At 53.2% G+C, this 25,129-nt stretch overlaps 7 protein-coding genes across 7 annotated transcripts; 4 read left to right on the forward strand and 3 right to left on the reverse strand.

Annotated features, from left to right (window-relative positions):
• Positions 1-166: 166 nt before the first annotated feature.
• On the forward strand, positions 167-1,868 carry DSM5745_03773 (sugar porter family MFS transporter; the record flags this gene model as incomplete). The annotated part of the gene is made up of 2 exons (XM_026745789.1): positions 167-1,551; positions 1,610-1,868. 2 exons carry the CDS (start codon positions 167-169, stop codon positions 1,866-1,868), a joined length of 1,644 nt encoding a protein of 547 aa, XP_026606655.1.
• A 3,311-nt stretch (positions 1,869-5,179) lies between these two features.
• On the forward strand, positions 5,180-6,747 carry DSM5745_03774 (uncharacterized protein; the record flags this gene model as incomplete). Its single annotated transcript, XM_026745790.1, has 2 exons — positions 5,180-5,419; positions 5,467-6,747. 2 exons carry the CDS (start codon positions 5,180-5,182, stop codon positions 6,745-6,747), a joined length of 1,521 nt encoding a protein of 506 aa, XP_026606656.1.
• Positions 6,748-7,902: 1,155 nt separating this feature from the next.
• gprD lies at positions 7,903-9,265 on the reverse strand (the record flags this gene model as incomplete). Its single annotated transcript, XM_026745791.1, has 2 exons — positions 7,903-8,631; positions 8,684-9,265. 2 exons carry the CDS (start codon positions 9,263-9,265, stop codon positions 7,903-7,905), a joined length of 1,311 nt encoding a protein of 436 aa, XP_026606657.1.
• A 4,517-nt stretch (positions 9,266-13,782) lies between these two features.
• On the reverse strand, positions 13,783-14,547 carry DSM5745_03776 (uncharacterized protein; the record flags this gene model as incomplete). Its single annotated transcript, XM_026745792.1, has 3 exons — positions 13,783-14,167; positions 14,241-14,368; positions 14,419-14,547. 3 exons carry the CDS (start codon positions 14,545-14,547, stop codon positions 13,783-13,785), a joined length of 642 nt encoding a protein of 213 aa, XP_026606658.1.
• Positions 14,548-15,962: 1,415 nt separating this feature from the next.
• DSM5745_03777 (uncharacterized protein) lies at positions 15,963-16,892 on the forward strand (the record flags this gene model as incomplete). Its single annotated transcript, XM_026745793.1, has 1 exon — positions 15,963-16,892. The coding sequence occupies one exon, from the start codon at positions 15,963-15,965 to the stop codon at positions 16,890-16,892; it is 930 nt and encodes a 309-aa protein (XP_026606659.1).
• A 947-nt stretch (positions 16,893-17,839) lies between these two features.
• DSM5745_03778 (uncharacterized protein) lies at positions 17,840-18,928 on the reverse strand (the record flags this gene model as incomplete). Its single annotated transcript, XM_026745794.1, has 1 exon — positions 17,840-18,928. The coding sequence occupies one exon, from the start codon at positions 18,926-18,928 to the stop codon at positions 17,840-17,842; it is 1,089 nt and encodes a 362-aa protein (XP_026606660.1).
• Positions 18,929-19,582: 654 nt separating this feature from the next.
• DSM5745_03779 (LipA and NB-ARC domain protein) lies at positions 19,583-21,280 on the forward strand (the record flags this gene model as incomplete). Its single annotated transcript, XM_026745795.1, has 1 exon — positions 19,583-21,280. One exon carries the CDS (start codon positions 19,583-19,585, stop codon positions 21,278-21,280), a length of 1,698 nt encoding a protein of 565 aa, XP_026606661.1.
• Between the last annotated feature and the right edge of the window lie 3,849 nt (positions 21,281-25,129).

Here is a 25,129-nt window from a genome sequence, read left to right on the forward strand (position 1 = left end):
AGACCCGGACGGTTGCAACCAGACTGGACTGCTTACGTTGGTTCATTTCAGCTGCTCGCCTTATAAAAGTGGAAGTCCCTCTGCACATCCCCAGAATCCCGCATCCCCAACTTTCCTTCTTTCTTCACTTCACTTCTTATCACTTTCCTACCCGTGCGCCATAACCATGGGTGTTGAGTCTTCTTCTTATCATGGGGAATCCATTACCCCCGCTCCGGCTGTTCAGCCGCAGCACCACTCTAGCCAAGAGACCATTGGCAGCACCAAGCCTGAGCTTGGGGTCGACACCCCTGTCCCCCGCATCACGCTGCGCGCTGCCGTCATGGGCCTGTTCGTCTCCATGGGTGGCCTCCTCTTCGGATATGACACCGGTCAGATCTCTGGTTTTCAGGAAATGTCCGACTACCTTGAACGCTACGGTCAGCTCCAGTCGGATGGTTCATATGCCTTCAGCAACGTCCGGTCTGGTCTGATTGTTAGTCTGCTGTCTATTGGTACACTCGTTGGTGCTCTTTGTGGTGCTCCCGTCGCCGACAAGCTTGGTCGAAAATGGTCCATCACTGTCTGGTGTATGATCCTCATCGTCGGCCTGATCGTCCAGATCTCCGCCCCCTCCGGCAACTGGGTCCAGATGGTGATGGGCCGTTGGACCACTGGTCTGGGTGTCGGTGGATGCTCCCTTGTCGTACCCATGTACCAAGGAGAGAGCGCCCCTAAACATGTTCGTGGAGCTATGATTAGTTCCTACCAGCTGTTTGTCACGCTCGGTATCTTCCTAGCGTACTGTATCAACCTGGGAACCGAGAGTATGGAGGGCAGTGCCCAATGGCGCATTACCCTTGGCTTGACCTTCCTGTTTGCCCTTATTCTCGGCCTCGGCATGGCTATGTTCCCTGAGAGCCCTCGCTTTGCCTACCGCCACGGCAAGATCGATGCTGCCCGTCAAACCATGGCCCGTCTGTATGGTGTTCCCGAAAACCACGTCGTCATCGTTCGCGAGCTGGCTGAAATTCAAGCCCAGCTCGATGCCGAAAGCGAGCAGACCCAGGTGTGGCACGAATTCATTACCGCCCCGCGCATGTTCTACCGCATTATCCTTGGTATCGTCCTTCAAGCTCTCCAGCAACTCACCGGCGCCAACTACTTCTTCTACTATGGTACCACTATTTTCCAAGGTGCCGGTATTTCCAACTCCTTCGTGACCCAGGTCATCCTTGGTGCCATTAACTTCGGCACAACCTTCGGTGGTCTCTACGTTGTTGAGAACTTCGGTCGTCGCAAGTCTCTTATCGCCGGTGCTACCCTGATGTTCATCTGCTTCATCATCTTCGCCTCCATTGGCCACTTCATGCTCGATGTTGATCACCCTGAGAATACTCCCGGCCCCGGTAAGGGTATGGTTGTCGTCGCGTCCTTCTTCGTCCTGTTCTACGCCACCACCTGGGGTCCGATCGTCTGGTCTATTGTTGCCGAGCTCTTCCCCTCCAAGTACCGTGCCAAGGGTATGGCTCTTGCCACCGCCTCCAACTGGCTCTGGAACTTCCTTATTGGGTATGTCTCCACTTCTCATTTAAGCTCAGTTAAGACATCAAACTAATTTCGCCTCCAGATTCTTCACTCCCTTCATCACCGGAGCCATTGACTTTGCCTACGGCTACGTTTTTGCCGGCTGTCTCCTCGTCGCTGTCTTCGTCGTCTACTTCTTTGTCATCGAGGGCAAGGACCGAACCCTCGAGGAGCTCGACTGGATGTACATCAACCACGTCAAGCCTTGGGAGAGCAGCAAGTACGAGATCCCCCGGATCACGTACCACGATGATGCCCGGGGCGCTAGGAAGGAGAACACTGAGCACGCGGAGATTGCTTAGTGCTCTTGTCCGTTTGAATCAATTTCCTCTTGTTTATATGTGACCATGCCGTGTCATGAACATTTGTATATAGCCTTGATGCATGGGTTGAGCCTTTCGCATTGCATTTTGATTAGACGCACATATACCATATACCACGTCCGTTATTTTTGTATCATTCGTGTTTCCTCGGAAGCCTTTCCAAGTCCATCCTCGTGTAAGAACTTTTTGAGTTTACTTTTCCACCGGGAGGCGGGGCGGATCCGGTCCCTCGTCGCCACCTCGTCCTTTCGTGTTCGTTCCGGCGGCACTCCCTGACCAGTGACTGCGATTGGAATCTGTTCCTTTCCTTACACTGGCCGAGGTGAAAAATATCAAGAAGTCTCGAAGGGAAGTGACATCGTCCTGTGACTGGACTTCTCTCTGACTGCCTCAGTGCATCATGGCAGTAAATTGATCTTGCCGGTGAATTCTGCGGACGCCCTGTCACCGAGCTTTCTTCCACAAGCCAGCGATCCTGGGGGCACCCGCCATGAAGCAGGAAGCGGTGCTTTCCATACGAGAGATATCAAAACAAAATGGATATAGGCGCGGACTCTGCTCGACGCATTCTGGACACAGACATTGGCCAGGAACGGGCTGATGCTTCGGACAGACGGCCACGGACACTGAGGTCGACGCAATCGAAGGCTAATCCAGGCGCTTGGTGACGAGCTCCAATACGAAATCGTTCACGTAGCCAGTGTCTGACTCCGGGGGGCGAGGAGGGTTAATTTGAACTCTTTGCGGTTGCTCTGTAACCGACTTCATTCAAGAAGTGACTCCATGGCCTGTGATTCGGAGACTACCTTGTCGAAGCCCATAGCAATTCAAGCCTGAACTCAGGGGATAGTGACGGCTCGAGCTCTAGAGCTATTCAATATCCAACGCCAGGTGATCGAGACAGTTAATGCATAGGGGAACAGTGACCACTCCCTTGAAGGCACCGTTCCCCGTCGTCTCCCCCGGAGCGGGCATAAATACTTTCGTTTTCCCGGGCCTCACGGCCTCGATTCTGCTTCCGCAAATGTTTTCTCGAGGAGCTCTTGCTCGTCCTGCTGAGCCTGCGTGGACTTGGTGCCGTTGCCGCCATTGGTGGGAACCAAGCGAGCTTCTTGTTATACCTCACAATGGGTTTGCTGGTAACCCCTTCAGAGAACCTTGAGTTGCACCTCAAACAAAACTCACAGTCTCCGCTCAATACGACGACTTCAACCGGCTGGGTGAGTTCCATTGTCTTATGAACGCGTCCACTTGTATGTTCCGGTGGTATATCGGAGTCTGATACAGTGTGCTGACATGAGATTGGGCGTTAGGGCTCGTCAATATAGACCGCTACCTATGCTCAACCTCCATTCACGGCATCTCAGCACCGATGACATTCATCAGCGACAATCGAAAAGGGCGGGACATGGCGCTTCATCCAAATGAGGCTCGTTGGACAGCTTCAATGTCCTCGGGAGTCTAAGTTGGGGCTTCAAACTTGGAATGTGTATCCATCCACTTATCCATGGGGCCGTCTGTTCATGGTCTTTCAAAGACTGCTTCCTGGAATACCGCCCTGGGGCTACGATAGCCCTTGATCCCAAGGGCTGTAGGGTGTATGATCTATTCATCCACTTATCCATGGTGCTGTCTGTTTACATGGGGCTTCGCTTATTATTCTACGACAGCCCGTGTTCATTGGTTCTTTGATATAGTGACCTATTCATCCACTTATCCATGTTCCCCTGGAGCTTGACTCAGAATAGCACAGCGTCTTTCAGCCTACACCTTGTCTGGAATGCGGCGGTGACCCCCAACGCTGAATGCCTTCCCCTGAACGGCCCACCCGGCTTCAAACCAATTCCAGCTTGTGTGTATGTGGTGCCTTAAGTTAACAGCAGGGATCTCTCTGGCGGCCCTTTCGACACCGTCTTTTCAGTCCCTACTGCCTTCGAAACGCGAGGCAGTCGCAAAGTTCAATATATGTCTGTTTCTGAACTGAGATGTCTCTCTCACTTCTGAGTTCTCACGGAGTCTGGGACTATGGCCTTGTGATGTTCTACATCCTTCCTCCTTACCTGGGACGAATCGCAACATCCGTGGATGGCCGACGTCGGTTCCGCTGGCATAGGCAGAAGCCCTATAGGCTAAGTAGTCAACTTTGCTTTTTCTTCTGCGCTCTTAGCCGTCCTGAAACCGTCAAATTCTCAATTCCACGGTTCTTCTCAAACGCACGCTATCCGACAGCATGAAATAGCGGGGCATCTGCCTCTCGAATTTACGCGGGACTAAACTTCGAGACAACGTTAAGCAGACGGGCATCGCGGCTGCTGAGGCCAAGGGCAAGTCTTGAAAGAAGAAACTTCGACGCCTGAATAAGTCGGCCTTGTTATCTTGCCTGTTCCCGAGCGTAGAAGAAGAGATGGTCTTCAAGTCTGGTACATCTTCCGGGCGAATGTTTCTATGGGAGAGCCTATACCTGACCCGCAAAACCAGGCAAGCCTTAGGGCAGCCAGTTGTGGTGTTCTTCCATTGTCCTCTACCGCTGGCTATCGCATATGGGGTGAATGTGATATGTAGGCTCTCGTTGGTAGGGTATCTCGAATTTCATCTCTATCCATCTAATCCTCCAACCATCCAGTCACAACCATCCAGTCATATTCATCGAATCATATATCTTCACTTACACCATATCCATCGACTCATCTATCTTCACATACACCATAAACACCTCAGACGATTCGAGTAAGTTCACTCTTCCATATCACCCCTTCGTTGGCCCCGGATACTCGTGTCAGCCAGGACAAGCAGCCATTGGCGCTCAGAAAGAAAGAAGAACAAAAGTACGGGCACTCTCTCGCCAACAGTAGTCTATGAGGCCCTTCGAATACCGTACAAGGAAAGCTGTCGATCGAACTGATATTCAAAAGCTGAAGCTAACTAGGGTTTATATAGACAATTTGAGCTTCGAGAAATGACGAGAATTCCAAATACTTTTACTGATACGTTGTGATATCCTAAGAACTGTAGATATCACTGTCGTACAGGCGAGTAATTCAGTGGTAGGCGTTGCAGTATTTCAATTAATCAATCAGGACTGCCTGAGGCGCCTGAGCGTTCTCCACCATTGGCTGACAGAGTCGGTGATCGCCGATTGTTACTGCTTTGGGGGGTCTATCGATGATCAGAGAGCGGTGAATGCAGGACACAAGGGATGGAATGCACCTCTGCAGTTCTTCATCTAACACCGTTGATCTTCCAATCCTGACCCTGTTGTCTCAACAATCAGTCCCACCGCTGCCACTGCAATGGACCCTTTACGCCGTCTGCTCGGCCTCTCGCCTTCCATGAGTCCCCCTGCCAGGGTTGGAAGCGACCAAGTCTACCCGGTCCACCTGCTCGACGACACCAAAGCCTTCCGTAACTTGGTGCTCACCTGGACCCTGCGCTTCAACGACGTCCTGGACGCAGATAAGCTGCATGCCTCGCTATGCCGACTCTTGGAGATCGGAGACTGGAGGAAGGTGGGCGGGCGCCTTCGGTTAAATGTCAGTTGCTGCATCTCCAATCACCGTACATGGACTGACCTTCCCAGGACAATGGCCGGCTGGAGATCCACAGCCCAAACCCCTTCACTGCCGAACGCCCGGCCGTGTCATACACCCACCGCACACTGACCATGGACCTCGAAGACCACCCACTAGCAAGCATCCTCCCTAAGCCGACCAAGACCCCATCGCTCCAACAGGGACCGGGGGCCTTCCAAGAGTTCGCAGTGCGGGAGAACGCACCAGCCACCCTGGCTGACTTCATCTACCACGACACACCGCAGCTCTCGCTGCACATCACCTCCTTCAACGACGCGACTCTGGTCGGCCTCTCGTGGCCGCACACGCTCATGGACGTCATGGGCCAGCAGGCTCTGCTGCACGCCTGGTCTCTCGTCGTCGCAGGCCGCGAATCGGAAGTCCCGCCCCTGCTAGGCGCACGGGATGACGAGCTCTGTGCGCTTGCCGACGCGCCAGATGCGCAGAAGGAAGAGTCCATGCTCGCCGAGAAGCGTTTAAGAGGCGTTGCGATGCTCATGTTCGCCCTGCGGTTCCTCTGGGATATGTTGTGGAATTGGACGGTCGAGGCCCGGACTGTCTTCCTTCCTAAAAGTGTGGTGGACGACCTGCTTCACCAGGCGAGACGTGACCTAGCAGTCTCAGCTCCTGATGGAGACCAAGATGCGGAGAAACCGTTCATCAGCGAAGGCGACGTCCTGACGGCATGGGCATCGCGCGCAATAGCACGCTCCCTGTCCCGACCACGTCCCATCACCGTGCTCCAGGTCCTCAACGCGCGCTTCCGCCTGCCATCCCTAATCAAAGCCCCCGGAGTCTACATCCAGAACATGGCCATGGGCACATTCGCATTCCACTCACCTGCACTAATCAAGAACGGAACCCTGGGCCCCCTTGCCCTGCAGAACCGCCGTGATCTCACAGCGCAAGCAACAGAAAAGCAGGTCCTCGCGCTCCTCCGAGAACTACGCCAGCGAGCAAAATCCGGCCGCGAGCCTGTAATTGTTTGTGGCGAACCAAATGCCACGCTGATGATCGTGAGCAATTGGACAAGGGCCAATGCACTCAAAACAGCGGACTTTGGCGGTGCGGTGGTGCGGCCTGGCGAGCAGGGCCCGTCGAGACTGAACCCGCCTGGTACGCCTGTATTCCATTTTCCAAACTCGATGCGCCGGGATCCGACGCAGCGGAATGTTGTTGTGGTGCTGGGGAAGGATCATGGCGGGAACTACTGGCTCGCTGGGATGTTGCGGCCGCAGACTTGGGCTGTGATGGAAAAGGATGTGAATGGAGACTTGCAAGGGCTGTAGCAGGGACTGGACAGCTCATGCCTATTTTGCGATAATTCCTTTCTATTTCCGTCTGGCTGGTACACCCCCAAGACATTCGGAGGACCAGGGTGGATAGAGCAGCCTACCTTGCTTTTAGTTTTAGCCTCTGACATAGTTTCGTTTGTCTCTTGCCATATAGTGACTCTTCAAATTGGGAACACGTAAACTCAAAAAGTCATCGTCCCCAGCTTTGCTTTCAGTTCTTGACTTGTAATATAGCTTGGATGTGCATCAGACCCTCATACACAGCGTATTCTCTACCCGGCCACCCATCCAGTGGACTTACTTGCGGATTTGTGTGCCAGCCTCCTCGCCGCTGTATCTGTATCTACGAGACAAAGGGAATAGAACCATTGATTGATCCTCTACCACTCTCAGCATATAATCCATAACCAACATCTGAGCACCTGTGCATCCTCCCCACTACAGACTCCGAAATCTTGCCTCAGCAGACAATGTCCCACTGCTTCAACCGGGATCAAACCACCTTTCCCACCTGAGCCCACCCAGTATTTGTATCTGTGCTAGCAGCAAGCGCAACAACTGATCGATTACCGCCATAACAATGGCGACGAGTGCCACCTGCGACGGATATCACGACAGACCAGTGTTTCCTAGCGATGAGTCTTCTTTGTCTGTCAAGTATCGGTGGGCAAGCGCAAGCCCAGGGAGGGTCGTGAGAAAGCTGCGCGTGCGTTGCACGTGACTGTATCGAGCCCTATTCGGGACAGACCATCTCTGCTGGGAACCTTGGGAAGCAAGGATGTTGTGTGCGACGCTTGTTCGGCAAAGGGCTCGATGAGACGTTGTGTCCGAGCTAGAAGCTGGGGTGGTGCTCTTTGAGCTTGTTGTCATGCTGTCATGCTGTTGGGGATGGCTTCCAGGGCGCATTTGATGGCCCCATACCCAGATTGACTGCTGCCGACTGGGGATGCTGACAGGAGGCTAAAGCGTGTAATGCATACAGATACTTCAGATGGGCACGCGATTGACAATGGCAAGTTCAAGTCCCGGGACCAAACATATAAGTTTTGACATTAGCATTATGTATAGAAGTATAGAGAGTATAGACATTAGACAAAGAAAGGTCACGATCGACCGTAGTAAGTATGAATAAGATGCAGTCAGCCGTGCTCACCCGCTACGCCTCTCCGACTGCTCATGCCCATGCTCATGGTGGAACTCCTGAGAGTCCGCCGCCTCATGCGTAATCTCAATCGTAGTCTCCTGGTACACCCCATGGCCCGTGTAATTGTTCATCTCGATGTCGCCACTCCCGTTCCTCGCCCCCTTGACAATCTCCTCCGTCGAGTCGTCCCGATCATCCTGCACCGTCTCGTTGAGCGTCTGCATGCCCTTCCTAAACCTAGACCCCATCTTCCTGTCCCGTCCACCAGTCGCACTAGTGATCTGCGTATGGTACGTGTGCGAGCCCGAGTACGCATACCGCGCATACGGGCCGTCCGAGGTACTAAGGTCCGTATCGAGCAGCAGCTGACGCCGCGTAAGCGTGTAGACCACCGCGTCCGCGAACCCGGACAGGGCCATGAGGGACCCCGCGACGGCGAAGTACACGCGGCTCGGGACGACGTGGCGGGCGCTGGACATGCGGCCGGCGGCGAGGGGCAGCGACATGACGACGTAGGCGAAGGGGTAGATGACCATGTAGATGACGACGCGGTTGAGGCGCTTCAGGCTCTCGTGGTGGCCGTGGTTGGCGCGGAGCTTGGCGGCGTGCAGCATTCGGCGGCGGAGGTAGAAGAACATTACCCCGTAGAGCGCGACGGTCCCGAACTCGGCGAGGAAGATCCAGATGTAGTGGCCCCAGAGGCGTTCGTTCTCGTGCTCGGGGCCTATCCAGCACTGAGGGGTGTTAGGAGAGTAGATGGCATGGAGGGTCAGGGAGATGACTTACCCAGGCTGCTTCGGAAATGACGAATGTCTCTGAGCCGTAAAGTCCCACTGGGATGAAGCCGAGGACGAGGATAAATGCCCAGAGTCCGATAACGCAGCCTACGAAAGCCCGGTATGGTAGCTGCCGGCCTCGGAGGACAACGGCACCAGTGTGCATCGCGATCGCAATGATGAACAGCCCACTGCCAGGATCGCCGGTTTGAATCCACCATCCCTGGAGGATGCAAGCTGCACTTGGATAGTAAACGGCGCCCTTGCTCACCCAATGCAGGCAGAGGAGGAACGCAGTGGCTTGCTGGAGGTCGACTAACAGAAGGTTGTAGATAAGGAGAACGTATTGGTTGTGCACGAGAGGTCGTTTATAGTAGCGCGACCAGAAGATAAAGCGAAAGGTAAGGAAAAGAAAGAGCGTGAGGGTCGCGACGAAGGAGATGACGCCGCAGATGCCCATGGCGATGAAGCCTGCTTTTGTCGGGCCGTCCACAGGCTCGACATATTGTGCTTGCCTGGCAACGAGGTTGTGAGATCCATCTTTGAGGTTCTCACTCCGAAGCAGAGACATGGCGCGAATAAGGGCGGCCATGGTGCATGTAGGAGGATGCACAGCACGCGGAGTGGCAAGCTTTACGCGCGCCTCGTCGGCATGGCTTCTATTTAATAGTGACTCTGGATCATCAGAATCAGAATGGAACCAGCGAAAGCTTAAGCGGGCAGATGGCCTGTCAACAGTCAGTACTGTATAGTTAGTGGGCATAGTGCGACAGATCGGCCGGCCCACCGCGGCATCTCGTGCTTATACGCTACCAAGCTCCTGGACCCGGCCGATCGCAATCCCTCATCTCTTGCGCAGCCAATTGGCAGCAGATTGAGTATCCTGAATTTGGCAGATCCATGGTTCTCGCTCGCGAAGTAGATGCGCATCTGCTGCCCATCATCCTGATCTGGCATGTCCCCCGACGCAGACACAGCAAGATCTTAGTTCGATCGACGCGTTCCCCGGACTAGAGCCCACGATGAGCTCGAGACGAGAGCCTAGTCCGCAATATCATCAAAAGGCTGTTGGTGATTGGCTGGAAATGCCTATTCCGACACGTAATCGCCGCACGCATCACTAGAGGGCCCGCCCTGCAGGAACCATTGTCCCTGATGCCTCTTAGAGCAAGTCAAGCCTGCAGTCTTCCGGTTCAGGAGATCACACTTACTCCTAGTGCAGCCAAGAGAGCTTGTGATCTAGTCCTGCTGCACTGGGCTTGGGTACCTCCTATCAAGGTATGTGGCCGGTCGGAAGTTGACCATAATATCCTGTAATCACCCGTGGACGAGTCGAGTCGTGACTCCGGGACTCTGAATAGACAGTCAGGTCGCTAATCATACTATACCTGGGGTACGCTTGGGCCATTGCACTAGGCCATGCTGTGTGCGGTGGTGCTAGAGGTTTAGGTAGTGTAGATCCGCTACTCAGGGTTCACCTAGCACTGAGTGTGTCAGAGTACGGGAGACTGATTTGATTTGGGAATAGTTGCGGTAGTATGACCTACTACAGTGATATTGCTTTCAGGAACCTGATTAAAACCAATCCTTTTTCATGGGAAAGGGCTTATCACGCTTGCCAGCGTAATTGCCGAGTTTCTTGCGCAGCCAGTTGGGCTTCGCACTAGGGTCTATACCCTCCTCCACCAGATGACCCCGCCAATTCCGCACCTCTTTGTCGCTTTTAAACTTTTGCTGAGTCTCCGGTAGGCTGTTGTCCTGGATCACTAAATTTAGCCAGTACTGCTGAACAGAACCTCTGGGCAAGCAAGGTATTCGCTTCGAAATGGCTCCGTGACTTGCCTGATCTCCCAGAGCATGTCACGCCACAGATTATCGACGGCTGGCTTGGTGTCAATATGCCGGCAGCGCAGAAGCAGCAGCGCCTGCATGAACCCTCGCTGGTTGAGGACCCTGACTTCAGGCAGGTCATTCCAGGGGCCTGAGGGGCCCGGCCTCCCGGTAGCGTCTACGGCAGACCGATGGGCGGGCAGACGTTGATCTATGGAGAGCGTGAGGTACTCGTATTCCTTCTCCTTTGGGCGGCCGTGTCTTATATCCGGGAGGTGCGGGAGTATGTCGTCCTGTTTGAGCAGGGATAGGAGGTGGCCTGAAGACAGGTGGAAATGTGCGTACGCAACGGGGTGAAATCTGTAGATTGCATCGCCATCTGCAAGCGTACATCTGTACCCGCTTGATGAACCTTCTAACCTCCTCATAGTCTTGTGCTGGAACGTCGATGGGCCCAAAATCTCCCAGGAGTATAGAACGATCAGAAGCTAGCCTCATTCTCTGCAAATTGGATAATGATTCCCAGAGAACGTCGTCCAAGGCCATGAGGGGGCTTGGATCGGAAACCTCGAACCTCTCCGATCCACTGTCCGATCCCGACCCGTCATCGTTCCCTGGTCGTTTCCCTCCTCTGCCAAACAATCTTTTCACGCGACGCTTCACTCGTGCCCCAGGGTGCTCGGCGATCTGAATGAGCGGGAGATGCTGCAGCCGTGTCCGTCACGGGAGGATTATAGCCATACCGAGACTTTATCCAGTACTGACCGAGCAGGCTTGTCAGTGCCTCGGACCAGGCCGTCGGCTTGGATCCGCAAGATTGGCGGCACTTTTGTGTTCTCACAAGTATTCTGGCATGTTTCCGATTCAAAAGGGTCCTGTCGCTCAACCTGGTGAAACTAGGGTGTGGTTGGCATGGGCAATGGCACTTGCACCATTACCGGAGAAAGGGCGGGGAGCATGGCCCTTGACTATACCAGGTGGCTGTATCCAGGGAAGAGGGGGTGTTTGTATAATGCAAACGAGATTCTTCAGCGTTTGTAGAGGTGGCGGGAGGTGCGGAAAGAGAGAGAGAGGGAACAAGAGAAGGTCGCAAAGGGGAAAGGAAGAGAGAACTGGGCAATAGGGCTCTGGGGGCCGACAGGGAGGATGAGCGAGACATGTGGAGTGGGCGTGAGCAAACTATAGCGGGCGATGCTGCTGGATGTCTTATACTCCAACACTCAAGGTGATCATTTGTCGGCTTGTATCTCTAACCGTGTCCCATTGGAATTTTGGCAATAGAAGCGTCTTCGAGCGTCTCTAGACGTGTTTAGTTTGCCTTACCTACATCAGCGTTCAGTCCGTTGGGTGTTACCTACTGCTGGAATTGAATCCTCCAACAGTTGCAGGATGCGCGGGGTTTGTCTTGGTGCTATCTGGGATAGGAGGCTTGCTTTCTCTCTGTTTTATACATAGAGGAGTTATTTAATTTATTCTGTAGAGTGGTCTTTTCTATTTGTTGTCCCAAAGGTTAGTCAGCCAAGCTCCTCGCCGTCATCGCGCCTCGCCCTGCGGTAATTCAGGTTGCCTTCTCCAAACCAACACGTCTCACACTTTCATCGCTCACCATCATGCTCACCATCATGCTCATCGCCCTCATAACCTCACAGCCGCCTATTCCACTCACCATCACTCGTCAAAGTTACTGATATCCCGGATGTCGCCCATTGTCGACGAGTCGAGGCCAGAAGGATCCAGGGGGTTGTGGGGAGGCAGTTGCTGGGTCTGAAGGATCCTTTTGCCGGCATATAAGTGGTCAAAAACGCGCAAATGCCTGCCTTAGAAGGGCCACAGAACTACTCCTTACACATTCCTATATACTATCGGCACGATTACAACCATGCGACTCCAGCTGGCAAAACGGTTACCTACCACGATCCCGAGACCGACGTGCCAACATGCCCGAGATACGGAGAGCCGGAGGGCTCAGGACCTTCGCCGGAGATTTGGATAACGATGTTGTTTTTGGGCGGTCTGCTTTCGAAGTTAGTCCGGCCTTGCTCTCTGTTGCGGTCACGCTGATAACAGTATATCAGGGTTGTTTGACGTTTAGACTTAGCAATCTCCGCTGCGGTTCTCCTCAACGTCCCCTCTCAGTTCCGCTTGGTTGCTTTTCGTGACCCAGCTCATTGGTACGCAGTCGAGTTGCCGCTCGATCACGGCGAGAATGTTTTAATCTAACAACCCGGCCCAAAAAGATAGAGTTCCTGATAATGTAGAGGCAGAGGCGAGATTGAATGCTGTGTCTCCGGCGTGTTTTCCATTCAGCCCGCGGTGATTGGGTGTCTACCTATCCTCATCAAGCTTGGCTAGCGCCTTTGCAGGACAGACCTGGGTGAATGTGGACATGAAGAGACGCCGATACTTGGTCCTTCTGGTTCGCATCCTTCAAGCCGCAGAGACACCGAATGCTTCAGAACGCAGGGTACCATCGGATGCCCTTATCAACTTCATTGTTTGTGAGGACTCTGATGTGCTGCGCCGGGTCCAGCTGGTGGCATAGGGAATGATCGGCGCTTGGCTCCAGTCACCAAATTGTTGCTCCTCTTGTCTGTCAGAGAGTATCGCCATGATGACTGTAAAGTCACAAGGTGTTCAAATGGATCGCGAGAGTAGGCGCCGCCGTGCGCGCCAACAATCTGGTCCAGCGGGGAGAACTTCTTCCTCAAAGTCACAAAAGTGGCCTGCTTGAACATCTAGTAGGTCTTACGACAGTTGTTGATCCGCTTCTATGTGGTTGGCAACAACCAGTTTAGGAGTTGACTTCTTCCACCAGAATTCCATTGAGCATTTTACGGATCCAAATGGTCTAGGTAAATAGACGAAGCTGCCTTTACTAGGCAGGGCCCAATTCCTAAATTCCAGAAAGCAAAGATTCCCCTTGGAACCCATGATGTCTCTTTGCACCAGGAGCGTGCTTCGCTGCTTTACTGGGCAAGTATTTCCTACGCTGTTCGAGAGTTGGCGACATGGTCAAAACCCACGCCCTTCCGATGCGCCTGCAGTGAAACTAGGCGCATATATTTGAGTTTACGTTTGAGTTAGGAAAGAGCACTGGTGGAAGCGGCGCCGAACCGCGTACCGAAACGGGGCCAACAATGCCACAGATCAGCAATTTGCATCTATTATATCGAGTCTATCCAGGTATCCAAGCAATCATAACAACCATTTCAGACCCGACACGCTGCCGAAACAAGGAATACAGAAAACTATAATAGCGAGCAAACGCCACGCCACGCCTCACAGCATAGCAACGGCAACCCCCAGGGCAATGGCCATAGCAGCAGCACCCAAGGGCTTTCCAGCCACACCCATCGCTCCGTTACCAGGCTCATCCGTCTCCTGTGCATCCGCACCAGTCGTCGTGTTCGTGGTCGTGGTGGACTGGGCATCGACGCTCCTGGTCTGGGTGGTACTACTGGCCAAAGTCGTCGGGGTGGCGGAGGCTGATCCCGATCCAAAGAGCGGCTTTGAGGTCGTCGCCGAGCCGGTCTCTGTCGCAGTGATGGTAACCTCATATGAAATGATAGGGTCAGTGCTCGTCAGCAGGACCTCGCCGTCGATGCCAACAGAGCAAGTCGCGGTTTCGTCGTCATCGCCGTATGTGCAGGCTGCGGTGCCGGTGCTGTACGAACACGAGATGTTAGCGGCTATACCTCTTAGATGAGAAGAGTGGAGTGGAAAGATGGGTGACGTACTATTCCGCCTCAGCGGCAATTATGGTGACTGTGCCAGGCGCCTGAATGATTGATGCGCCGCTTGGGACGATGCAGGACTCTGTGACGGAATCGGCGCAAGTGATTGAATATGTTGTTGTGTCGGATTGCTGATGAGAATGGTCAGTTTGGTCTTATGGTTGGAAGGTGGGCCTCATACCGTTCCGATGACTGCGCCGGCAAGGGCTGGGCCATCGGCGTTGTCGGGAATGTACATGGTCACGACTTGGTCGGCGGCGATGGCGCCGGTGAGCATGGTGAGACCGAGAAAAAGGGTTGAGGAGTGCATTTTGACGGTGGTTTGTGTCTTGTGAGGGGAGATAAGGCAAGGTAAGATGTTCATCGAGTGTAAGGTGAGTGAGGGTTTCTAGTGATGGAAGACGATGTTTGGCTGTTTGGTGGCTTGGCTGATGATGCAAAGGAGCTGTCTTCAAGAATATGAGAGGCTTGATATACCTCTCTCTTTCTGCCCTCTGCCGTGAAGATTATTTACAGCAGCACCTGTCTACTCGGTCGTCTCCAATGTCTATAGATGCTCAGTCCTGCCACGAGTCATGATCTTGTCGCGCCAACCAACCACAAGCAGACGGTGGGCATCGAACTCGTGCGGCTGAAGCCCGCTGGCCAGTGAAACGACTTTACGAGCTCCACAGAGCGGGATAGTCCAAGGATCACCTATTCAGCCCCTTTAAGCTATTCTTATGTGCTTCGACGAGTCTTGGCCTTCAGAACATCCAGCTCTTTTCACTTCCACCTATCGTTTATCCTGATTGTGGCTTGGGAGGGGCGGTATAGATCGAGAAGCCCAGATCTCCACAACGCTCATTCACGACCGTATCTACCATGCTCAACTAGGTAAAGCTGGGGATCTTGTAGGTCGGTGCCAGTACGCAGTCTCAAGCCCCAGAAACGGCTTGCCTGAATATATTTCGATCTGACTATGAGCTTGATGGAATCGACTAAGGATTCAGGAACCATTCAATGATCAGGGAAGCCTAAGAGAGACGGGTATTGTACTCGTAGGTATTGTACTCCAGATAGATCTCTATCAGCTCGGCAAATGCTCAGTCTTCCTGACATTCCGACGTTGCCCTGACCTCTGCTTCTTCACTTTTGCAGGGTTTCAGCTCACGGAGCTTGCTGGTGCTGCCGCGCTGCGCCCCGACGGAAATATCGCAGGGTCGGGGCAGGCCGTCCTTCTCCACAATACACCGTCAGGCTAACCTGAATAGGCCAAGGTAGGGCTATGCTTCATTGCGCCGCGTTACGGCCGCAGCTGTTCCTGCAGGATCCGCCCTGGGCGTGCAACGTCCCATCTCGGATTTGCATGTAGTACGCTGCTCGCGGGAGAGCCCTAACTCCGAGTGAAATTGCAAGGCGTCCTGCAGAAATGGGGGCCAAATCCCCCGGCTGCAACGGTTTCTATTGGACTCACCTGGACAGTACGGGCCAAGGTATTTTGCGCATTGAGGCTTAGGGTCTGCTCGCATCGGACAATGGCTCTGTTAGTGTTGGTCCGATCCAGGGTCGAGATCCTGCCCTGCATAGCGGAGATGAGGTCGCGAAATAGGGTATATATACCCCAAGGCCCTTCGTCTTCGTCGATCAGATCAGATCAACCATCAAGCTTCTCTTCCAAGTCTACTATTATCATCCTCTACCACATCCCGTCATTTCCTACCATCACAAGATCAAACCACCATCATGACCATGACCAAATCCCTCCTCCTAACCGCCGCCCTCGCCGCGCTCTCCCGCGCCCAGCTCGACAAGCCCGCCCTAACCTCCGACCTAGACTACCTACTAGAAGGCAACGTCGCCAACCTCCCCTCAAACTCCGGCCCCTACTGGGGCAAATGGGAAGACGGCCTCATGCCGGCCGACTGCAAGTCCATCGCGGAAGACCAAGGCCTGAACCCCACCGACTTCGAAGTCTGGGACATCTTCTTCTCGGACTGTCAAGACGGATGGTCCTTCTGCCGGCACAAGGAGTCGGCCGACAGTTTCGAGACGCTGGTCGACACGTTCGGGCGGATCCCCGTGCGCATGCGCAGCTGGGTGCGCCACGTCCTCACAATCCCCGGCGACAACTGGGCTTTCAACAGCAATGGCAATATCTGCTTCAGTGGGACGACGAGCCAGAACCTTGACGTTGCGCTGCATGAGACCGGGCACAGTCTTGACCTCCTGGGTGCATACGGAGACGGCGCGCTCTCGAGTACCCAGGAGTGGCTGGATGCGTATAATGCGGACAGCAATGTGCCCGATAACTACGCGCAGAGTAACCAGGTGGAGAACGTCGCGCAGAACACGGTCGTTGCGGTGTATGATACGGTTGTGCCCGGTGGGTTCCCCGGTGTGCAGGCGGACTATGCGAAGATCCAGAACCAGTATACCCTTGTTGAGAGCAAGGCTGGGGACCAGATTGTTCCGGGGGGTACTTGCGACCGCCATCTTGAGAACTCTGACACCGTCTCTATGACTGATGCTTCGAGCTCTGCGAAGCGGGGTATCAAGATCAGGGGACGGACTGTTGCGACTCGTGCTGTGACGCATGATTCGAGCTTCAAGGGGACTTACGGCAACATTGTCAAGGACTTTGAGCCCTTTAACTCTAAGGACTTTCACCATTAAGCTCGCCTAGTTTACCTACTGGGCGGAGAGGTGGGGAGAAATGGAGGATTCTGGTCTCCTAGTGGATGAGTTAGGACTCATACTTTCATGTTTATGCCTTTGACTTTTGCCTTTTCTGTCTATGACTTTGTTATGTATATGTTTATGTTTATTTCTCACTTGCATCGTTTATATAGAAGTGAAAGAAGTGGACGGAGTGAGTGACTTTGGCGGACGGCGCTGGTGGGTTGTGGTATTTGCATGTGTATATAAATCAGAATGAGTATTGCTTTGGATTTTCTTTGCTTTGGAAGTCTTGTCCTCCTTGCACTTGTAGGATAGTACAATGCCCCTGTCCTTTCTCTCTTCTATCTGCCTCCTGAAGCGAACGTGTAGCTAGGTGTGTACCCCTCATACAAGTGCACCTGGCAAACACCCAAAAGGTACGTTGAGGCGGCATCGGTTCCAGATCTGCTGATAGTGCCTTGCCGCGAAGCTGGATACGGAGGGGTTGATAATAACCTTTGTATGCCCCTTGGTATCTCCTTGCTTGATCTTGAAATCGACGCATTCGAGTGTGTGTCTGCCCCTGGACTTGAGCATTCGACACTGGTCTAGACTAGACATGGAATGACCAGGATGAGCCTTGCGCCCCCAGAGGATGCTTGCTGTGGGACCATGGATGAGAGTCAGCCATCCAGTCGTTCATAATCCGCAGCTGTCAGTAGTTGGTTTTCCCTTTCTCGGGCGTGGAATATACAGTGGCTGGAAGTATAAAGATACAAGATCATATCATTGTACTCAAACTCTTGTTACATTATACTCGGGGCTCGGCGAGATACCCTGCTGCAGCTGAAAACTCGAACTCATCATGTCATCGGAAAGGCCCGTGATGACTCGCACTAAAGGCTACAGACGCTCGGGGTAAGATAGAAACGTTTCAACAACCTCGCCCATGGTCGAAAAGCCTAAAAGAGGTGGTCAAAGATACTGAAGGTCGGTGAGTAAATCCCCCACATCGAAGCTACGAAACCGAATTCGCGATCGTTGCGGCAGGCCGGCAGACGTGGGAGCTCTTCCTCTGGAGGCGAGTACTCAGATGACTCAAAAATTGAAACTTCCTTGCCGGCCTTTGTGCCGTACATCTTTGCCCTGTCCAGGAGGTTTCTAACCACGGTCGTAATCCCAGCTTTTTGTCCGGCACTCTGGAGATAGTCCCGCGTTTTCTGAGTTAATAGGCCATGGTCAGCATCAGTGTTCCTGCTGAGTTGGTCTAGAATTGTACGTTGATTGGGAATGGTTTTTGTTTCGAGACAACATGCACAACTCGAAGCTCCAATTCGGCGGAATCCGCATGATCTCCAGAAGCCAACAGCTGCGTCCACAGCCTTGGACCTGATTTCCCGACATTGCCGGGTTGACTTCCCTTCGATTTCTGTTTTGGTGTCTTCGTGCAGCCAGCCAGGCAGTGTAAGGGCATGCAAGGACCAGGCGCGTTCGACAGTCCGATTCGACTTTGTAGTCCAGTGGCCAGATTTCTTATCTTCTACCAAACTTTGAGCTTTTTGCAACACTAGGGAGACCGTCGTTTTCCCCAGTCCAACTCCATGCAGGCTTCTTGCTGTAACGTGAAGCAATTCGATGATGAAGAGGACGCCAGTGTCGAGTTCGTATCCCCACGCGCCGCTTCCTCTTTGGACAGGTTGTGAATGGAACTTTTGCTGCAGAGCCCCGTATCGATCAAAGATCTTGAAAGCAATATCCAATGTATCTGCGATTTCTCTATCCAGGTGATACCAGAATTCGTCCCTGATCGACTCTCTGAAGACCACAGTGGCAGAACAGTGTGCCACTGTTTTTTCGTCAAGCGTGCATTTTGCGTGGATAATATATGCCCATTGTTCGTGCTTGGGGTCATCGAGGTCGGAGCGACAGAGTCTGACCATTGCCGGATTTGTCTTATCCTGTATCACGAATTCGTGATCCTCAACGTCTTTCTCCCAGTTGTCTTCATCCTGGCTCATCTCCTCTTCATCCTCACTGATCTTCTTCTTCATCCTCACTCAACTCTTCGTCGTCAATATTCTCGTTGCTCAGGTCGACCTCGTCCGTAGAGGTACAGTAAATGTCAGTCTCGATTTTCAATTTGTCCACGGCCTAATGACTACCTAATCAAGGCAAGGAAGAACGTACCGAGTGAGTTGTGGTGGGAACTGACGCTGCTGTCTTCGGTATCGGCCATGGTCAACGAAATAGGCTTCTTGAAACTTTTGCAACCAAGACGACGACGATGATGATAATGGCAGATTCAGTTCCGAGCCAGTTCAGAGGCAGCTCAGAGGCAGTTCAGAGTTGTTTAGAGTCAGAGGCGGATGGTAAAGTAGGAGGAATAATGGTGGGGATGAGACGAAAACCGGATTGGAGAAGGAGAGAAGGAAGGAACTTGGGTGAGAGCAGACTGCTACTGTTCTTGACATATTTTGGTCGTAGTTTTAGGCCCCGGCTCAAGTCTATCTAGGACATATTTAGCTTGCGGTAGAAGATAATGAATGCCTTTTTGTCCGTTTACTATATGGAAGTGACCTTTCTATCATCGTGTCCCAAGCAATGGCTTCGATAGCAGGTGTCTCACGTGACTTGGTATAGCGCGGCCATGGCAGTAGATAGCTTCATCTCGCAATGTTTTTAGCAGATATCGATATCGAAAGTAAATGGAAATCAAGCGTAAGCCCGTTCCAGCACCTGCGCCTTCAATCGAGTATGGCGCTCAGCGACCGTTGACGCCCAACCCACCGCCTCCATATTCACGCTATGTCGCGTATTCTCCCTATTCCCCGGCTTCTCCTCATTCTCCTCACTTTCCTCCTCCACCTCCCCGTTTCGCACCCTCGCCATCACCGTCGCCCAATCCATCGCTCCAACCACCGCATTCCCTTCCACGATACCGAAGCCAACCCAATCTCCGTGCTCCTCCGCCTCTGAGTCCGCAAAACCCGAATCCTCCGCCGCTCCCACGCGCCGAAACCACCGTTCCCGCAGACTCCGAAAAGTCTAGCTTCTACGCCGATGCCCGCCATTTTCTCGGCGGCCTCATCAGCCGCCCCTCCGAATCAACAAAGCACTACTCTATTCTCCGCCACTCGCACGGAATCGTCTTCTACCGCGGCCCAACAACGTCCGTGACCGTCTCCATCTTCGCCGATACGCCGCTCCCCGCCGACAGATCGCTCTGGCTACAATGCAAAGGATGGAGTGGGAAGACTGGGATGCGCGCGAAAGCGCTCTTCCGCATGCACGATGACTGGGTAAATGCCACGCCGACTGTTGCGGTCCGCGCTGATCAGGTCGAACCCAACAAAGAGCGCGCCTGGCAGCGGGATATCGCCAAGTTTTACAAGAAAGCTACGAAAAGGGTACAAACGCATCGATTGCGAGAGACCGTCGTTGCACGGATACCACCAGATGCTGAGGACGGGTATTTCCAGCTGATACTGTGCCATGGAGAGAAGAAGGTTCTCTGTCGGAGTCCTGTTTTCCGGATTCTCTCGACGTCAATCGATCCGAGTTCGCTTCGCGGTGCTAGCCTGTCCACCATGCCACTGGAGATTGGTGCCCTTGTTGCTGGGACGTATGCGCAGGTTGCGGCGTCGAGAGTTGTAGCTCCGGTGACCGCAGTAGCGAACACCGTGACGTCGCGCTACCGGCCGGGTTGGCTTGGAGAGACCGCCGTACAGACTGCCTATGAAGCCCTCAAGCCGGAAGGTGGAAACGGTCCCGATACAACTGTACCGCCATCAGTAGAAAGCGGTCCTCAGTCTCCATACCCGCTGGACTTCACGGCGAGGCCTTCCCAATCTCATGATCTCAGCCGAATGCCCGTCAAGATACCTTCCGACATTCAAGACAAGCTTCGCGGCTACTTCTTCGGCTGGGCACGCGCTGGTACTGACTACTGGCAGATGATCATTCTCTCCGTCCTCCCCTGGGACGGTTCACAGCACACCGGCCCTGTCTCACTCTCCCAAACCACCCGCAAAGTCTCCGTCGTCCGCTTCATTCACGACTCAATCTCAAACTGCCCATTAACGATCACTGTCCGTATCCTCGGCTTTCTGCATGCGGACATGCCACTTCCATCACCTCGCACGGAAAACGACCTCGTCTCCGCGCGACAGGCTGCAGCAGAAGCTTCTCTGCTGGCGGAGCAGTATGACGCCGAGTACGTGCAGGCGCTCCTTGATCATCCACTGTGGGGCCCTGAAACGGCAGATCGTCGCGGGTGGTTTGATCGAACCAAAGATAGTGCGGGAAATGTCCTTACGCGTGGGCAGAAGATCGTCGAGCGTGTTGGGGTGAGGAGTGGAGTTGAGCAGGAGGGCAGGGGCGGGTATTATATCGTGAGGGGTTGAACATGTACATCCTGTATATCATGCAGACCATCTAATCGTACTCATAATTGCTGTTAATTCTTCTGAAGTACTGTAAGTATTGTTGGCATAAGACAGCAGACTGGCTAACGGCTTTGAACAGATTATCCCGAAATCCCTGCTGCCCGCTGTCTGCGTATCCTGACCGAGCCTCAGGCATCCCAAACACCAACGCCGAAAGCTCGACGCGCAGAGCAAAAAGAACGACTTCTTCTCGGATTCGCTTGGTGTCAATTGTTCTTGTGGGCTACGCTACCTCTCCCTCTGACTCGGATAACCTAACACAAGACCCCGTCCCAACGAAGCCAAACAGACGAAGAGAGCTGGAGGCAGGCGGGGGCAGCAAAAAAGAAGCAAAAAAGAGAAATGACCAGAGCAAGAGTCGAACTTGCAGCCTGTATGCTCCACAGAAGCAACCTTAGTTCCAGCGCTTATGCATTCATCTTTCAGATTGCGGGCTGCAGTCGGAAGCGAGTATCTGTGGCCTACCGCTCCCCACTGAGCTACCTGGCCTTTTGTGTTACTACTGAGGGTCTTCTAGCTGGTCTTATTGAGTCTGTGGAATTGGGTCTGCGCGTGAGGGCGTGCTATGGTGCTTGGACTCTCTGGTGGCTACCTACGGTGCGCTGGCGGAGGATGGCAGGGCTTCCCATCCAGGACGCGCATCCCATTACCTTGTCCTGAAGCTGATGAGAAGGAAACCCATTTGAATCAAAGCTCCGTGCAGAGAGTGCTGTTTGCATGAGGCCTCTGCTGTTGTTCGTAGGCCTTCGATCGTCCATCTCCTCCGCCAGCCTCCGAGTTATTTTGACCCTGCTCGGCGCCCCCTCATGGTATCTGCGCCACTCAAGTCGGTCGCTGGATAGGCTCGCTCATCTTGATCTTACTAGTAGCCGTGATTACTATTTTTTGTACGATTGTTTTCAGATTATGCCACTCTCTCGACTTCGCATCTCCTCCCACACCCATTCACTACCCCATTCACTGTCTTCAAACATAACCCCGCCGGCCCAACAAAGATGGAACCAAATATAACCGCGCATCAAGGATGCATAAATGTGGTCAGGATGGGCATTGATTACAACCTTTGAGTCCAGGACTGCCCTCCCTCACTGCACGCGTCTCTTTCCTGCTCACCAGAAACAGAACACGGGCGGCAGACGCCCCGACCCTGAACTCAGTGCTCCTCAATCAACTACCTAGCCTGGCTTGTTAGGCAATGTCTCCAGATTCTTTCGTAGTCGATCTGCTTGGTAGTGTTGATGTCGGATGCTTGGCAGAAGCGCCAAGCCAGCCGTTGTCTGTGACTTCGACGTCAGGTTTGCGGGACCGGCATTGCAAGAAGATGCTCGTTTCGCGTCGCAGATACTTCTGCCTTGTAAGTGTGATAATGCGAGACTTCTTATCGCCTTCTCTGTCTGTAAAATCTGAGTTTTGGCCTGGTTTAAATGCTATCTTATGATCCTTCGGGTTGACACTTGCGCAATCTCCCCACCAGCCTCACGATATATATCCTGAATCTTCACACGAGTCCGGCATCAGAGCTACCGGCACACACCCTCAATCGTCCTACAAGCCATTATCGTAGAAACGTTTGTGCCCGACAAGTAGCAATCGCACGTATCGGCGTTCCCACACAGTCACGAAACATCAACTGTCGGCCAAGGGCCACTCCAGATCTTCCAGTGTCAAACATTATTCAAAATCCGCGATAGACAGATACTGAGGGTGGACCAAGGCCTCCACGTAGGTAGAATGTAGGCAGGTTTGGCTTTGGCTTTGAGGCCGCAGGACTGCGCTATCCGCGCGCTGGGACATGAGTGCTACTAGTCTGAGGCGCGCGGGCTCTAATATTTTGGAAAGACACGTTGTATGCACGCTTTGCCTGGGAGGAGCCGGAAATGCATCAAGATTACACAATGCTGAGTCGCCGTTTGAGCTTGCAGGGCGTGGTGGTGAATGAGGCTGTTGTTGACATGGACGGGCCTGGCTATTTTGATTCTCAGGTTGCCTGAGACTGCTGATGATTGATCCTCTTGGAAAGCTATGGTACGTCGGGGCATGGTATCGTCTTTATGAGCAGACTAAAAGTTCAGGGTCTAGGTAAACTGGAAGATAATCTTTCTTTTTGAAGAGCACATTAGTTGTCACCGCACACTGACTGCGGCCCCGCAAGGCCAACGCAACGCGAATGAAAACCAACAAAAAGAGAGGCAGCAAAAAGATATGGAAGTAGGCTGAGGCCAAGGGAGGAGCTGGCCTCGTAATCTTTGGGCTTTAGGAGTTCATAAATTATCAAACGCGGCCTTTTAGCCTCCTCCTAGGTCCTATCTATCACGAGCCAAAGCTTTGGAAAGTCCAGCCCTTCTAGTGAGCGAACTGAGCCTTGATGTTAGTCTACTTTTATTAATGCTGATCTGTTTGCTGTCTTAGAAATTCTCCTGGTGAAAGTGCCCTTTGTGATGGCTGAGTTGACACTGCAGGCCTCAGGCTACCCCCAGTCGTCGTGAACCCAGCCAGCCTGTACCATAGTAGGCTCTCGCCGAATACTATCACCTACCGTACTTCTTACAGACGCAGACAGCCTCATTGTTCTCATCACAGACAGTATGCCAAAGGCGACAATGGCAAAAAGTCCCTTACGGCGCGCATAATTAGGCCTGTCCCTCACCATCACTCATCTTGGCCGTCAAGTCCAAAAAGAATAAAAAGGGGCAACCAGGGCAAGACTCGAACTTGCAGCCTTTGAGTTCCTCAACGGTATGTCGGTTTTGCTAGACAAGAGTCTAGAGAATTGACCCGGCATGTCAGAGAAACATCAACACTCTGCCGATTGAGCTACCTGGGCTTTCATTACTCGGGAATCATGTAAACTAGAACATCTAGCGACGTGGGAAAAGGCTCGGTATGGCTGTAGAGGGTTGGGCGCGTGCTTTCCAAGTGCGGCTTTGGCACCGAGATCAGCTTTCCCTGCCGCCAACAAAACAGTTCCGCGTAGACACGCCCACTGCATGACCATAGACGTAGCTGAATGCAGCGCAAAACAATGGCTGAGCTTCGCTCTATACCGCAAGCTCGTCCTGGTAGAGCATATCGTCCTTCTGGCGAACCTGCGAACCCCCAGCTACCAAAAGACATCCCAATCTGCTCCGAGAAGACCTCAAAAGCTTCAGCTAGGCCTCCTTCAGCCTGTCTTACTTCTTTCCCTCAATCTACGCACCAAACAAACTAATCAAGCCAACGCCATCACCGCTAGAGAAGTCTCAGGTATAACACAAAGGGCCGGGTGGCGTAAGCTGTAGGGCGCCTGCACACCCCCCAGTCCGACAGAGACCTCGCTTGGCACGCATTATGGTCTCTTGGGACAGTGCAGGATGCAGGTTCGACTCCTGCCCCGGCCATTATCCTCTTTTTGCCGTTTTATATGTTCTGGCTGTTTGGGTGCTGGACGCGCCCTCTTTTGGAGCGCTCATGGTGTGAGTGAATGGTACAGACATGCCAGCCACTTTCAACCCAGCAAAACTTCAATATTGCGCTGATCTTTTGCTATCTCTTGATTTCTCTACTTTGACTTATACCGTGCTCGTTCTCTGGCTGCCTGAGGCGGATGTCAGCAGAGCTGCTGTTTTGGCCTCGGCTTCACCACGTTGTCTGTCGGCCTTGACTTGGCTTGGCCACGCTTCTGATCCCCAGTCAAGATGAGTATTTTGTTCCTTCTTCTGCGTTCTAGAAGCAATGGCTAACATCTTTGCAACCGCCAAATCAGACCAAGGCAATAGTTTTCCAGCCCTTAACAGACGAACAAAAACCCGGACGAGGACAAACGCGGTC

The sequence above is a fragment of the Aspergillus mulundensis genome (genome assembly GCF_003369625.1).
Source record: "Aspergillus mulundensis strain DSM 5745 chromosome Unknown scaffold_2, whole genome shotgun sequence".
In the NCBI taxonomy this organism is placed as follows: Eukaryota; Fungi; Ascomycota; class Eurotiomycetes; order Eurotiales; family Aspergillaceae; genus Aspergillus; species Aspergillus mulundensis.